Raw genomic sequence first — 14,381 nt, forward strand, 5'->3', positions numbered from 1 at the left:
ATCGATACCTTACATTATTTCTAATTGAGAATAAAGGCACTACCAACGTTTTTTTTTCTAATTATATCATTAAAAACACACGTTTTATAACACATTTTTCTCACAAATTGATGAGTACAGCATTTTGTCCAATAATAAAAGCACCATCTTTGTAAAACCAGATTGCCACTCATATGATGATACACCTGGACCAAGAGGAACATTTTTAAAACATTTTCCCCGTACACCACATTACAGTAACAGGCAAACTGATAAAGTTACAAGTAAACAAAAAAGACTTACTCACTCACACACACACACACACACACACACACACACACACACACATATATATATATATATATATATATGTTATGATATATATATATATATATATATATATATATATATATATCATGTACAAATTAGCGCCCAATTGGACGTGTTAGATACACACATTAGCACTCAGCATGCATACCGACTTGTGGTGTAGTTGCCAAAGTGGTGATGGGAACCGTTGTCTCTATGTCAGCATGTGGATCTGTGTCAAAACATAATTCGAATTTAACGAAAAATTACAATTTAAAATGGACCCCTGGATATGTAAATAGATACGAAGATGCATGACTGCTGTGTGCTTTAAATGGATATCATGTACGTTATAGCTGGTAAAAAAAAAGGGAAATCAGTGCCTTGCTAATGGCATACTGAAATGTATCCATTAATCATTCGATATCGTTTCTTCTTCTATTTCCTTTATTCTCTCTTTTTCTGTCATTTCTTCTTGTGTTTAGTCGTCATCCCTGGCAATATCATCACTTTCAATCTTCACTTCAATTCAGTCTGCACTTTCAACTTACTGACGGCGAAGGAAATAACATCCAAGGCGGTCAGAAGCATTAAAGCGCATGATCGGTATAAATATGTTACAGTCTTCATAGAAACAGGGGAAATGGCCTCGGATATACACATTCTCTGAATTTGTTGGTTTGTAGATTTTTTTTTTTACTTACACAATAATACGACCATCTTACTTTTGCAAGTTGGAAAGCTTGCTGTAGTCCAGGCTCCGTCCTCACACGTGGACTCCGATTCCCCTTCAAGAACCCCAAGGTCGTCAGCACAGGAAAAACTGATAACTGTGTTGTGGAAGTAGCGCTCAGAGTCGGCAACGCCCGACGTTTTGTCTGCATGAAGTACGTCCGCTCCAACGTCTGGAACAACGCATGGGTCTACGGGCAGTCATGGGATTCATTAATGGTGGCAAACGGTAACATTAGACATACCAGACACACGCACGCACGTGACGCACACCGACTCTCACGGACAAACAAAATTGATACACACACCCTCCCGATCACTCACCAAAACACGCATGAAATGCAAGATTTCAGACATCTAAGGCCCCTTTAATTTTTATCTTACGCTAAGATATTATTTTTATGCGTATACATCATAATCAAACGTACACAAACATGCCCTATGAAGCGTAAGTCCCCTCTTTATTAGGTCTAGAGCTATTAATAGCAAGATCTTTATAATTCGTATTAGTATTAATCATCAAATTAGATGAATAAGCCCCATTCTTGTTAATTTGAAATATTTCCGATTAAGGCTGTTAAATCCAAAAAAAAAAAAAAAAAAAACAGAGAGAAAATGATAAGAAAATGCGGAATATTCTTAATTATAATTTCAAGAATATTCCTGGTTACCTAACAAGTGAGGAATCACTGGAGAAATATTCTATCTGATGATAAACTTTACACTTTAAATTGCATACGAATTATTAGTTTATCAACCTGCCTTGAGATCAAACTCTTCATTTCTATAATGCGGTATTTCAAAGATGTTTTTCTACTCTACCAGGGTAAGACATCCCTATACGACAAATCTATTATTTTCTACTCTATTTGCACGTGCGTTAAAAACATTCCTGGGCCCTGTTTCATAAAGCTGTTCGTAAAGTTACGAAGAACTTACGAGCAACTGGTGATCAGTTCTTGTGCTGAATTATGGAAATTCTGATAAGTATATATAGGACATCAGAACTGATCACCAGTCGATCGTAAGTTGCTCGTAACTTTACGAACAGGTTTATGAAACAGGGCCCTGCTTGCATGTACATGTGTGCTTGTATGTTTGTGTCTGAGTTTGTAGCTTGTAGTTAGTGACAGTGAGCACACATGTGTATATTATGAATGTGTGCTTTACACACGTTACCGTGACATATTGCCAACGCAGGGTCGACGCTCCATGCACCGAAGAAGCAAAAGCTGAAAGATGGTCCCTCGTGGACAAGGAAAAGACTGGTATCACAGTAGATGGTTATCAGTGTGAAGTCTGGATACTCGTTCAGAACAGGGTTAATCAGTAGTCCGGGTTCAGCGAAGTTGGGTGGCGAACATGCTACATTGTGTGGTAAAAACAGCGAAGATTTTAACTGCGTTGAATGCCATTGTACTTGCAGGTTTTTTCGTTAACTTATGTCAAGAGTCGTCGATCTGCAGCATAACTGTTAATTGACTCTACTCCAATTCTTCGAGCAAATGAAACATGCCATTGCCTGGTTCATTGGTTAAATCACTAAAATGATCTAGACATGAATAAAAGGTCGATGCGTTTTCGAATTTCTCTTGAAACGTAATTATTGTGTCTTCAATATCGTCTGTGAAAGATGAAACTTATGGTAGAGAGCATGTTATACAAAGTTACTGATGTCTAGTTTGATGCCCCTACTGTAATTCTGAAACTGGAACTTATCATATCATTTAACTTAACAGCTGAAAATATGTTCCCTACAATGTGACAGGTATTCCCAAATTGCCTCAATACTTCTTGACAGCGTTCATTTAAACGGTTACCTCGCAATCATTTTGAAACGTTATAGTATTTATCACTAAGTATTAAATCAACTTCAGCTCCTTAAAGTATTTTGCATATTAAAGCAATGGCAACCTCTACCACAAGCAGCACAACATATATTTAGCCATGACGAGAAAATTCTTACCTGTATAAGTCCAGATGAAACACTCGCAAAGAACAGCGAAAAACAGAATTACCCTATGCATGTCCGATGAACGTCTAAATATCATCTCATACAGCGATGACTATATACAAGTCCATGTTTCCGATGCACTCTTCGGCATTACCATGTCAAATTCCTTTGCAGATTTCATCCTGTACGACATTTTGCAGACGACATAATGAAGTTGGCGATACGAGGAGTCAGCTTTCTTCAGCGATACCATGCAATCATAGGTTTGGTATTTAGTCGTCTGGCAACAAAGTCCACTCATAAACAGTTTCCTTTTTTTTTTTTACTAGTCAGATCAATCAAACACAATATACACACCTATTGCAAACTGACCATCCACTTATGCGTAGCCTCCTGATGCTTGTTTGGGCACCGTTAAACATCTTGAGCGCATCAATCATTGTGAGAGGTGTACAATCTACACCTGCTTTGTCAACAGCAAAAAGAAATACAAAGTTCATGCTCTTTATAAATTCATTAATCTTCATATTCATTAATCTTTGTTAATCTATTTTCACAAGGACGTTTACATTGTAAACTTGGAATTGCTAATGTCGCTATCATTGGTACTGAAATAACAGATGAGCTGAACAGTACATGATCTGAACACTTCGTCATGCAAACAGCCCATCAATATAAAGACTCTAAAACAAATTTAAATCCTGAATATGTATGTAATCACCTCCATATCACTCTCTCTATAAAATATATATGAATATTATAGGGCATATATATATATAGAGAGAGAGAAAAAAACTTTGAGCAAAGAAAATGGGTTTTCATCGGGATTCGAACCCGAGACCTCCGGATTACTAGACCGGTGCTCTACCGACTGAGCTATTGAGAGATAAGGGTTTGGGACGAACACCGATCTAGGGCTTTCAATAGCTCAGTCGGTAGAGCACCGGTCTAGTAATCCGGAGGTCTCGGGTTCGAATCCCGATGAAAACCAATTTTCTTTGCTCAAAGTTTTCACCATTTATTATTTGTTTCTGGTCAGTTTTCCCTTTCTTGTTTCAATTTATATTACAAAAAATAAAAAAATTGCATCGCTTCGGTGGTCCCTCGCATTTATTCCAAAGTTGATTTACGTCCTTTGGGTCTATGTCAGGTTAATGTGTGTGTGTGTGGCACACATACACACACTATAGCTTCTGACCACACGAGCAAAGAGAGTTAAGGATTTGGGACGAACACCGATCTAGGGCTTTCAATAGCTCAGTCGGTAGAGCACCGGTCTAGTAATTCGGAGGTCTCGGGTTCGAATCCCGATGAAAACCCATTTTCTTTGCTCAAAGTTTTCGCCATTTATTATTTGTTTCTGGTCAGTTTTCCCTTTCTTGTTTATATATATATATATATATATATATATATATATATATATATATATTGTATAATAACTTCATATTCTATATTGTATTATATGATATACATGTTATATGATATATGTATATATATACACATATATATAATATAAACATACCTATATGTATGTATCATATAATATTTGTGTGTTTTACATAAGTATGTCGATATATGTACATAAGCCATGTCAGTATATCATTAGTATGTCTTTACCTCTGTTCCTCGAGAGATCTGATACACGTTATAGGACATTGTTCCCGATTTTTTAGGTGTGTTACAGTGTGTGTTTGAAAGGAGGAGCTAAAGACCTTAAGACAATATCAGTGATAATTACTGATTCATTCAATACAGCTTAACAATACGGCCAGTTTGCCTTTAGTGTCACTTTATTCATATACTACACACACACACACACACACACACACACACACACTCACACACAAACACACATGCAAACATAACAATTGGTACATTGTGGGAGTACCCCGTTACTTTTCTCCCATAGACAAATTAATACTCCCACAATGTCCACATTTACACCAACAGTGCTGACTAAATAATGTGAAACATATTTAAGATGGACTCCCTATAATATACCTCTTACTCGTAAACACACACACGCACACGCACGCACACACACACACAAATACAAACTCGAACACCCATACATAAGAATATAGAACAGAACGCACAAGACAATCGTAAAATCAATTATAATTGAATTTTAATGAGTACTGCCATTTCTCTTGAAAGAGCATAGTTCATAGTAATTATTAAGCAACATAAACGGAACAGACCCTTCTGCTTTTAGGGATACTTGTTGCAATGCAAACTCCTTGGGACATGAAAGTCCCTGATTTATGTTGCTATGGCGTTCAATAATGGTTTATGCTGTAAAACGATGGATTACGTTTTTAAATGGAGTTGGGACAAGAAAAAAAAAAACACTTTGTTATTACGAAAGTTTGTCATTTCAGTGCTGTTTATTAATTAGAGAACCCATTGCTCTGTCTCGTGTTATGCGGTCTTAGATTGCACATTTCATGTTTAGCTCTGTTCCAGGGATCTAAAAACACGCTAGGAGTGACACAAGCTCACCTGTAATTAAGATTGTCATGGTGCAGGGGGAAAATTGCAACAATCTTTTCCTCAAAACCAAATGTGGAAGCGCACCATATTATCCCTGCTGTAGCGATATTTTTCCACTGAGTTTCCATAACAATTCCGCACCCTCATCATATTTTTTTTTTCGTTCCTTGCATACGATGTAGTACGCTCGAGGGGAATCTTAACATCATATTATTATAATGATTGATATAAATGTAGTTCAGACAATTCAGCGAATTGGGATGACTACAATGCCACAGTCAAAAACCGAATTCCAGTTGTGTACACTATCAAATTGATATGCACACATGAAGATATCATTGGCGGTTGTCTGCGTTTCTGTTTAGTAACACTGACTTATAAAATACAAGTGTGAAATGGATATCGATACGACATGTAAAAACTTACAGCTCTCTCTCTCTTAAAAATGGATACAGAGCATATCTCACCAAAAGGCATTAAAGAAATGCATGAAAAAAAGACAACAGGAATATAGTTACATGTTCGGCACCAAAGAATTATGTAGTAATTTGAATGAAAGCAAAGTAACATTTGAAATTAACTGTAAATATATGACATTAAAAATGGATTACATATTACAGTGGATATTTACACTTATATCACAAAATAGTACTCTGCAATAATCTATAGACCAATTGGTCAGTATAGACACTATAGTTAAGTGTGCTGATTAGAAGCACTTATAGTTTTCCATCGGTATTGATTATTGACACAGTATTTGTTCAGATTTTTTTTTTCATGCGCAACGCTCTGACAGAAAGTATGATGTACGTCTATATCTGAAAGTTACATTGTATCAAATTGAACTATTTCATTGTTCAACTTTTTCAGTGATGAGTAAAGCAAATAAATATTTCAACAAATACTCCTGAGTAGGCACACTAAAAGCTTTGACCCGAATAGTCCTTCAAAACCCAATAGCTCGAGGCCTGAGAAATTGTGAACCAAGCTGGCTTTCAAATCTGCATATCTGTACAAGCAAGTTTTAAGTGTTTACTATAGGCAATAAACAAAGAAAGGTCATGAGTATCCCCCAACATAAGAACAGTAATCACATCACGTGTTTTAAGGCTTCAATCAAGGCAGTTCAGCTTGTCAGTCCAGCCGAAGGAATTTGATTTCCGTTTACTGCTTTTGGGTCTTACGTAATACTCTTGCCATTTCTCCATGCTATTGATTTTGGTCTAACACCTAGCATTTATTTTCTTTGTTTGAAATACATAATACATTCTGAACATAGTGTCTATTTCAATTAAAATGTAAGCACTATTATTCAGTGGTTCACTAAGTCATTTCTTTTTCGTTTTATACTGCTGTTACTGACAGGTCAATCTCCCCACATAAATTGTTCCCGGCCGCAACACTTCAAAGCACTCAAAATTTCATTGATAGCTATGCTTAGAAAAACATAAACCGGTATCAGTGAGACGTTCTTAAAGTTTTAAATAAAATTGCATTGATAAATGTTCTTACGTACAAAACATCTCTTTTAATGAGATGTATTATTTTCGTGGGAGATCAATGACCACATAATGTACAAACCACATTGAGAAATGAAAATTATATTGTAGGAATTTGAAAATTGCACTGCAACAGTTACAACAGTTTACGTTTCAAAATTTTTCACAATTACTGTTGAAGAAACAAAGGACACCCAGCAATGTTTTTAAAACAATTTGCTCCATACTTAAAAAAAAAGGTTACTCTGCCGCATACGTGTCTCTGTAGTTATGTTCAGTCACCGCCGTGATGAAGGAGATTGTTTTGGTCTTAAAGTTTCCGGATCTCTTTGCGTTGAGGCACCTGGATTTATCGTCACACTTGTTGATCGCTGCAAGAAAAGATAAACGTATTCGGAAACAGGATTAGCGATGTAATTTATGACTAACTTTAAAGGGGTGGTGGACTTCTGGTTGAGATGGGAATTCAGATTTAGCCTATCTTGCGACATAATTAGAAACCACTTATGAGATACCAAAGAGCATGAAATTCTTGGAGGAATTCAAAGTTTATTTAATGAAATCGGTTTTGAAATGGCTAAAATATCTAAACACAAAGTAAACAATGTGGTCCTAATAAAATGTGGACCCGATCTTTTTTAGGATCTCTTGGTATTTTTTTTTTTGATATCTCAGAATTTTTAAAACCAATTCTTTATCCAATATACTTTTAAATTCATCTCAAAAAATGATTATGCTCTTTCATATTTCACATGAGGTTTCTCATTATGCCACCAAAAAAAAGTTAGAAAACTTAAACCCCATTCACCTAAACGATACCATTCCTTTAAAGAAAAACATTGTTTAGCGATGTTTAATTGAATAAAAAAGTGAAGCTGCATAGATACGATTGTCTTGGTGTAGAGTAGATTGTTATCATGTTTTTCATTCCCTATTTCACTCCTTCTCTTTCTCTCTCTCTCCAAAAGACAAGTACTCCGTTTTTCATAAGAGTGAACAAATGTGATTACCATAGTTCTTGAGTGAGCACACCATTACGAGCATTATATGTTTCTCTCTTTTTATTTTAGGATTGCAACCAATATAGCTAATGTAGCTAACCAAAGACAGATCTCCACTTTAGGATACTACGTGTACAGAATCCTTTAAAAAAAAGAATTACTTCAGTGAAATCATCTAGGACATACAGATTTGTATATAGCACTTGCCACTCCGAACCAGATCTGACTGGACTGTTGACTGTACTGACTGTTGCATCATACTTGTAACGATAAGGAAATAGACAACGTGAAAGGATGTGATCTAATAGGGTATAAGATTAGGACACCATTTTTTATTTGTTCATGAACAATATTTTGCAATTGGTCATCATTACGCAAATATTATTACTCTACCCATCATTGCTACATGCGTTGCCATTTTATATTGCTGTCACCATTAGCATCAATATCATTCTCATTACTGTCTTTGGTTCCATGCATACGTACCGTTCCACTATGGCTACTATCTGCCCATTCCTTTTGTCTCTCTTCGTCCGATCTCCGACGATTTTTGTCGAGGAGGCCCATGCAGAAGAAACAGCACCAGCACGAGAGAAGAAGAATGGTAACCGCAATGGCCGTTACAATCAAGGTAATGGCCCACCAAGGAAGACCCGGTGGATTCGGGGTTTCAGTCAGAGAGACTGTGGATGCGGTTGTCATGGAAACCGTCTCGTCCACAGTAAAATGTTCGCCAAGAGTTGTTGTCCTCTGGGTCGAAACAACTGAAGTTGGCTCTGGCTCAAATTTTGTTGGTTCCTCTGATGTCGAGATTGTTGTCCTTTCTGAATTAAGTGTTGAAATATGTGACTGGTCTGTGTTTGTTTCATGAGTCGTGAAATCTGGTAAGTTTGTCTCTGGTAAGTCTGTCGACGACTCGGTGATACCGCTTGTGACTGTCTGTGGTTGGCGATTGACTGTAGTCCCTTCCGAAGCTTTTGTTGTTGCAAAATATGCTGGCGTGGTAGATGCTGAACTTGTTATTAGCTCGTCCTGCGGCGTCGTAGTTGAGAATGAAGTTGCTGGAGGAGTTATCTTGGTCGGAGAAGCTGTCGGAGGTGATACCCACTCTTCCGTGGTCCTTGACGTATGCGCGTCTGTCTGGAGATCAGTTGGACTGTAAGTAGTGGCGTATTCTGAAGTATACTCTGTGGGCTCTGCAGTGAAAGGTATTTCTTTAGTCCCTTCTGTAGTTGGATTAAACGTAGGATCCGTCGGTTGCACGGACTGTTTTGGAGAAACAGGTTTCATTGTTTCTTCGGGTTCTATTGTCATCGTAGTGAGAAAAGGCGGGGTTGGTGATCCTTGAGTATCTATATCGGTCGTTTCCATTACGGAACCAGTTGCTGCCGAAGATCCATCTAGAAGAACAACAAAACATAAAAGCAAAAACTATGAGATCAAAAGAAAGATAATGTATGTAGGAAGGGCAGACTGGTATGTGATCATCATAATACTACTTAGTCTATATGTTATGGGAATCTACAATCTAGTCATATGATTGCATAATTCAAACATGAAACTGTGATTTTGCTCCGAGCTACGACTAAGCATGCAGTGAATGTCCAAGTATGTTCACAATTCATTGCTTTTACTGTGTGCTAGAAGATTGGTAAATTGCTATGGATGTTTCCTTAGTGACTTGTCTCCCTTTGTTTTTCATTTGGTTTACTGCTTCAGATTCTGGCAATTGATAGATGGGTACCTACTGTTACATAGAGTTAGGCAATTCTCCATTCCCTAACTATATGTATTGTAATATAGTTTCCATTCGTGCTTTAGTCCTCTCCTTAATAGTTCAATAACCCATAGCACAGTAATCCCAACACCTGTCCATCATTAATATCCCCCTCATGTCAATAGGAGTCTTTATGTCTGACCCCCAAGGCTTTCCCCAGGTTAGTTTCCTCCTAACAACCCCACATCAAAGTATCCACTCCCATCGTGGTCAGAAAGTTATCACCCCTTATCCAGTTCCCTTCATGCCACAAATCCATCTCCCATTACCGCAACACTGTTCCTTTGTTTCAGGCCCAAAAATGAGTAAGACGGTAAGACCACACCCTACGTTTCCATGCCCACGTTGAATTGGCCAATCACATTGTGTATGGACCATGTGCTTCTCAGGATGAGATTTTCCCCAAGTTTTAGAGATACAAGTTTCTGAAAGTGGAATCGAGAGACTTGTACTCCAGGCTTCAGCCAGATGAGAATGTTGCATTTCATCTGCTCTTTGAACATGTCGTGATCTTATCTGTGTTACCGGCATTGGAGATATTTGTAACTCTTGTAACTCCTATGTTACACTTTTACTATTTTGCTGTCTGAGTTTCGGAACTCAGTAATAAACGTACTTCGACTGCATATTATATTTGGACTCCACAACTTCTTTATTTCGTCGATGACTTCAGCGTGATTGCATGTTTGTATCTGTGCCTCTCACCGCTATACACAATGTAACAACACATGGCATCTTCAACGATCCCACATGGCGCCCAGCAGCGCTAATACACAACATTACGTTGCTTGCAATCGAGTAGACGATATGCTTTTACTGAAATAAATCGCCTTACCAGTATATGCATCAGCAGTGGAGGTTCCTTCACAGGTGGGCGTGTCTGAGGGATCCCAAGTTCCGTCGTAGCAGAGCGCGCTCTGGGGATCTGTCAAATCCTGCCTGCTAGGTGTCGCACATGTGAAATTGACTTCAGTCAGATGCTTGTAAAATGTGGTTGACGTCACGCCGTCTGACGAATGCACAACATTCGATGAAACCGCGGGAAGCTCGCAATATTCTTTAAGAAATACGAAAAATCAAGAATAACATAATGATCAGGAAAGAAATACGACAAGTAACATCCAAGAGGATAAACGAATCATGCCCGAACTAATTAGCAAACAAAATATTATGAAACGTATCACGAAACACTGTTTATTTCTACAGGTTGTTGTTGCTGTTGCTGCTGTTGTTGTTGTTTATGTTTACTGTTCTTAGTTCCTGTTAATCAGGTTTTTCTGTTAATCAGGTTTTATGTCTTCTATCATAAACAGGTCTCAGTGTTATCCCATTGGCCCAGTCGAAGAGGTCATAAAGAATGATCAATAATGTTTCTATAATACACAATGTTTTTCTAAAGGTTCTTACTGTAGCAAAATCTCTCGGCTGGGTCGGGAAACCATCGGGAGTCCCAGCAGAAGGTGAACCAGATCCTCGGTGTGGAGATCGTGTGATTGCAGTAGAGTAGGAAGCTGTCGCCGTGGATGAAATGGTTGTCGGGCCTGCTTTGCTGAGGTATGACGATGGGGTCGTCGTCGAGAATTGTGGGATACGACGTGCAATCTACATACAAACACATACAGTGCACTCCCACTTATAACAAACACGGTTATAACGAAATTCCGGTTACAAAGAAGTAAAAATTTACGCTGCAACATGATCTGGTCTGGTTTTTTTTTCTTTTTTCGTTTTCAACGAAATTTCTATACAACGAAAGTAAACTGCCGGTCCCGAGGACTTCGTTATAACGGGAGTCTACTGTAATGAGCAGTCATATAGACGAACTTTCTGATTTATAAAACAACGCAAAAACCCTACAGCGAGACAGTCATGTCGTGCAAAAACCTTGGTCAAATTTATTATGATTGCATTTTGTCAATGAATGGTCATATTAATACTATGCTCACAGTGCGAGAGGTTTGACTAATTTTTCCAACAATTTATCTTGGGTTACGTGCACCTTACGACACCTTCTGCAGCTACAATGGGTTTATTGCCACTTGGTCTACTATCAAATGGTGTACCTCCCAGTTCGTCTAACACCACTACGACTAAACTCATTTGGTCTACTATCAATTTCGTCTCATGCACATTTGATAAAATCCTCACTTGGTCTAATGTCCAGTCTGACTAATTATCGTTTCGTCTAATGACCAGATGGTCTAATTCCAATTTTGTGTCCTCGGATTTTTCCCACTGTACCTAATAAACTGTGGGTATTAGACGAAATGGGCATAGCCCATCTGGAAAGTAGACGAACTGGTAATGAGGCTAGGTGGCAACTGGACTAGCTAAGTGGTCATTAGACGAACTAGTTGTAGACGAAACAGGATTAGACCATGAGGGTTGAGACTGAATGTCTATTAGACGAAGTGGAAGTAGATCAAGTGATACATCACCACTGCAGTGTGCGTTCTCCCGTTCGATGCTGAATGGACTGTCTACAAAGCTTAAATCCATGTTGTTCCATTCGCAGACATCTTTTTGTATAACACTTTTCGGACCTTTGAAAGGAGCCCTTACAGAATTACTGTCTATGAGAGGATCGATTATAAAACTAGTATCACCTACTTTCTCCATATGGGGGCAAGATGATTTCTTCTTGAGTGTACATATTTGGTTCCAATGTCGATCCGGATGCTGTAATCGAAAGGTACAAAACAGGTCACAAAAAAGTCATCATATTCTGTCGTTGGTCACATGAAAAAGTCTATTGAGTATCACTCATATCAGCAAAAAAAAAATGGAAATATTCCTTGACTTAATAAAAAAAAAATGTTGCAAACTGAAATCATCAGAGCACATTTGCAGTGAACGAATGAGTCTCCGATAATTGATAGATAAATGTGTCAAGATGTGTTATTGTGTGGTCATGCATAATTATACTTTGTACATTTTTCTTTTCGTGCCAAGTAATGCTAAGCCTACAATTAATTCTTTTTAGGTCTATTGGTAGCCTATCATTAGAAGAGCAACGTAGAGCAACGAAAAAGGGCATGAAACTAATCACAAATACCTATTACCTATTCAACGCGTGCCAACATCTTAGCTTACATACTGTGCCAAAGAAAACTGACACTATTAAAATATGAAAACACACGTACTTAAGCATATGGGGACAACATCCGGGTCCCAATCCCCATCCTCGCAGGTGGCTTCGTCTGTTCCAGATAGCTGCCCAATGGAACAGGTGTATGACAGAATAGATTCGTGGACGTACAAACCGGTTGTCACCAAGCCCTCCTTCATAGTGTACTGTAAGGCGCTACCCGCCGTAGGGGGGTAGCATGGCTCTGCCGTGAAGAACAAAACGTTTGAAACACAGTCTTTTTTATTTAACATACGCTTTACAGATTGTACGCGACAAGTTCCATTTTGCCTACATTGCCGTGAGTTCTTTCAAGGTGCGAATGTTGTAACTTTTCCACTTATGTGACTGTCATTTTATGTTTTAGCCAATGGGTAAAGGTATGCATTCGCTTTTTCTTCTTCAAAGACAAAGTTTACAAACGCAGACGTTTCGTTTTACAAACGCTTTCCACGTAGAATGCGCAAGTATCGTTTCTCCCAAATAGCAGTGGGCTCTTTAACATCCACGTAATTATTGTGACTATTCATCTCATTGGATTATCCGAGGATCGCATGGTTTTTGTCTCTTTTTCTTATAGACATCTCGCTCCTGAATTATCATAATTACACAGTATTGGTAAAGATACGAATTATTCCAATGATAGAAAAAGGCATGTGAAACAATAATGCAAATCACGATGAAGGTGATTTAACTATGGACGATTTGACAACATGATTAGAAAATGATGACCTATGACATCGTGAGCCCAATTCAGGAAGACGTTTGAATATAATGACAAATGCAATAACGTTTCGGCTTTAGGCTGACTGGTTGTTTCCCGGCCGGCTGCGGTCAATGCTGCCACAACGATAACAACTACTCCCAGTAACTAGGTCTAACAATTGCACACAGGTCAATGAAATGCCTCTAGGTCTAATGATCTAAGAATAAAACGCAATGTCTTTCATTTGATCACTACGTTTGAAGGAGAAAAGTCATCCTTACCGTAGCATGCATTGCCCGATATGTCAGGTTCCCAGTTGCCACTTCTGCACACCGAGTAGGCCGTGCCCACGGTGGCGTAGGGCGGGGGAGGACAGTACAGCAGGATGAAGTCGTTCTCGACGTACACGTCTTTCACCATGTTGATGATGATGTCCTCATCGAAATTGTCCGGAACCCTACAAACTGGGTCTGAATTGTGACCAGGAGAGGATGCACTGAGTTACAGGATTTGCGCTGTTAAAGGGAAATTCTATCTAGAAGATGATTTCAATGAACAGAGTGAGATCGATTTTTTTTTTAAGTGGCAGTTTGACTGAAATCTGAAAGCAAAATGTTATGGCAAAGATGTTGAATCGAGTGTCCTCAATATCAGAGTTCAATATTGAAAAGCGCTGTGCACATTTAACACGCTATTTTAAACTCTGGACTGTTTCATTCCTTTTTTTTTTCAGTATAATTCTGTCATGCAAAACAAGTACAACATTTGTCAAGCGATGTACTCGCGTAATCCCGAGAATCTGTC

At 38.3% G+C, this 14,381-nt stretch overlaps 1 protein-coding gene and 1 non-coding gene across 2 annotated transcripts; one reads left to right on the top strand and one right to left on the bottom strand.

The window, feature by feature from the left end:
• The first annotated feature begins 3,890 nt into the window (after positions 1 to 3,890).
• Trnat-agu (transfer RNA threonine (anticodon AGU)) lies at positions 3,891 to 3,964 on the top strand. The gene has a single exon. It is a non-coding gene; the product is annotated as a tRNA-Thr (tRNA).
• An 8,787-nt stretch (positions 3,965 to 12,751) lies between these two features.
• LOC139727311 (uncharacterized) lies at positions 12,752 to 14,039 on the bottom strand. Its single transcript, XM_071638268.1, has 2 exons — positions 13,859 to 14,039; positions 12,752 to 13,076 (listed from the first exon to the last, which is right to left on the bottom strand). Exons 1-2 carry the CDS (start codon positions 13,995 to 13,997, stop codon positions 12,865 to 12,867), a joined length of 351 nt encoding a protein of 116 aa, XP_071494369.1. The 5' UTR covers positions 13,998 to 14,039; the 3' UTR covers positions 12,752 to 12,864.
• Between the last annotated feature and the right edge of the window lie 342 nt (positions 14,040 to 14,381).

The sequence above is a fragment of the Diadema antillarum genome, unplaced genomic scaffold (assembly GCF_040938485.1).
Source record: "Diadema antillarum isolate AM-2024a unplaced genomic scaffold, OU_Dant_1.0 seq00000124_RagTag, whole genome shotgun sequence".
Classification (NCBI taxonomy): domain Eukaryota; kingdom Metazoa; phylum Echinodermata; class Echinoidea; order Diadematoida; family Diadematidae; genus Diadema; species Diadema antillarum.

Excerpts from the sequence above, each read along its gene's own strand:
- LOC139727311 (XM_071638268.1), bottom strand. The coding sequence starts at position 13,997 with ATGGTGAAAGACGTGTACGTCGAGAACGACTTCATCCTGCTGTACTGT. Across the intron at positions 13,077-13,858 it reads ATCGGGCAATGCATGCTACG|AGCCATGCTACCCCCCTACG; the intron begins GTAAGGATGACT and ends TCTTCACGGCAG.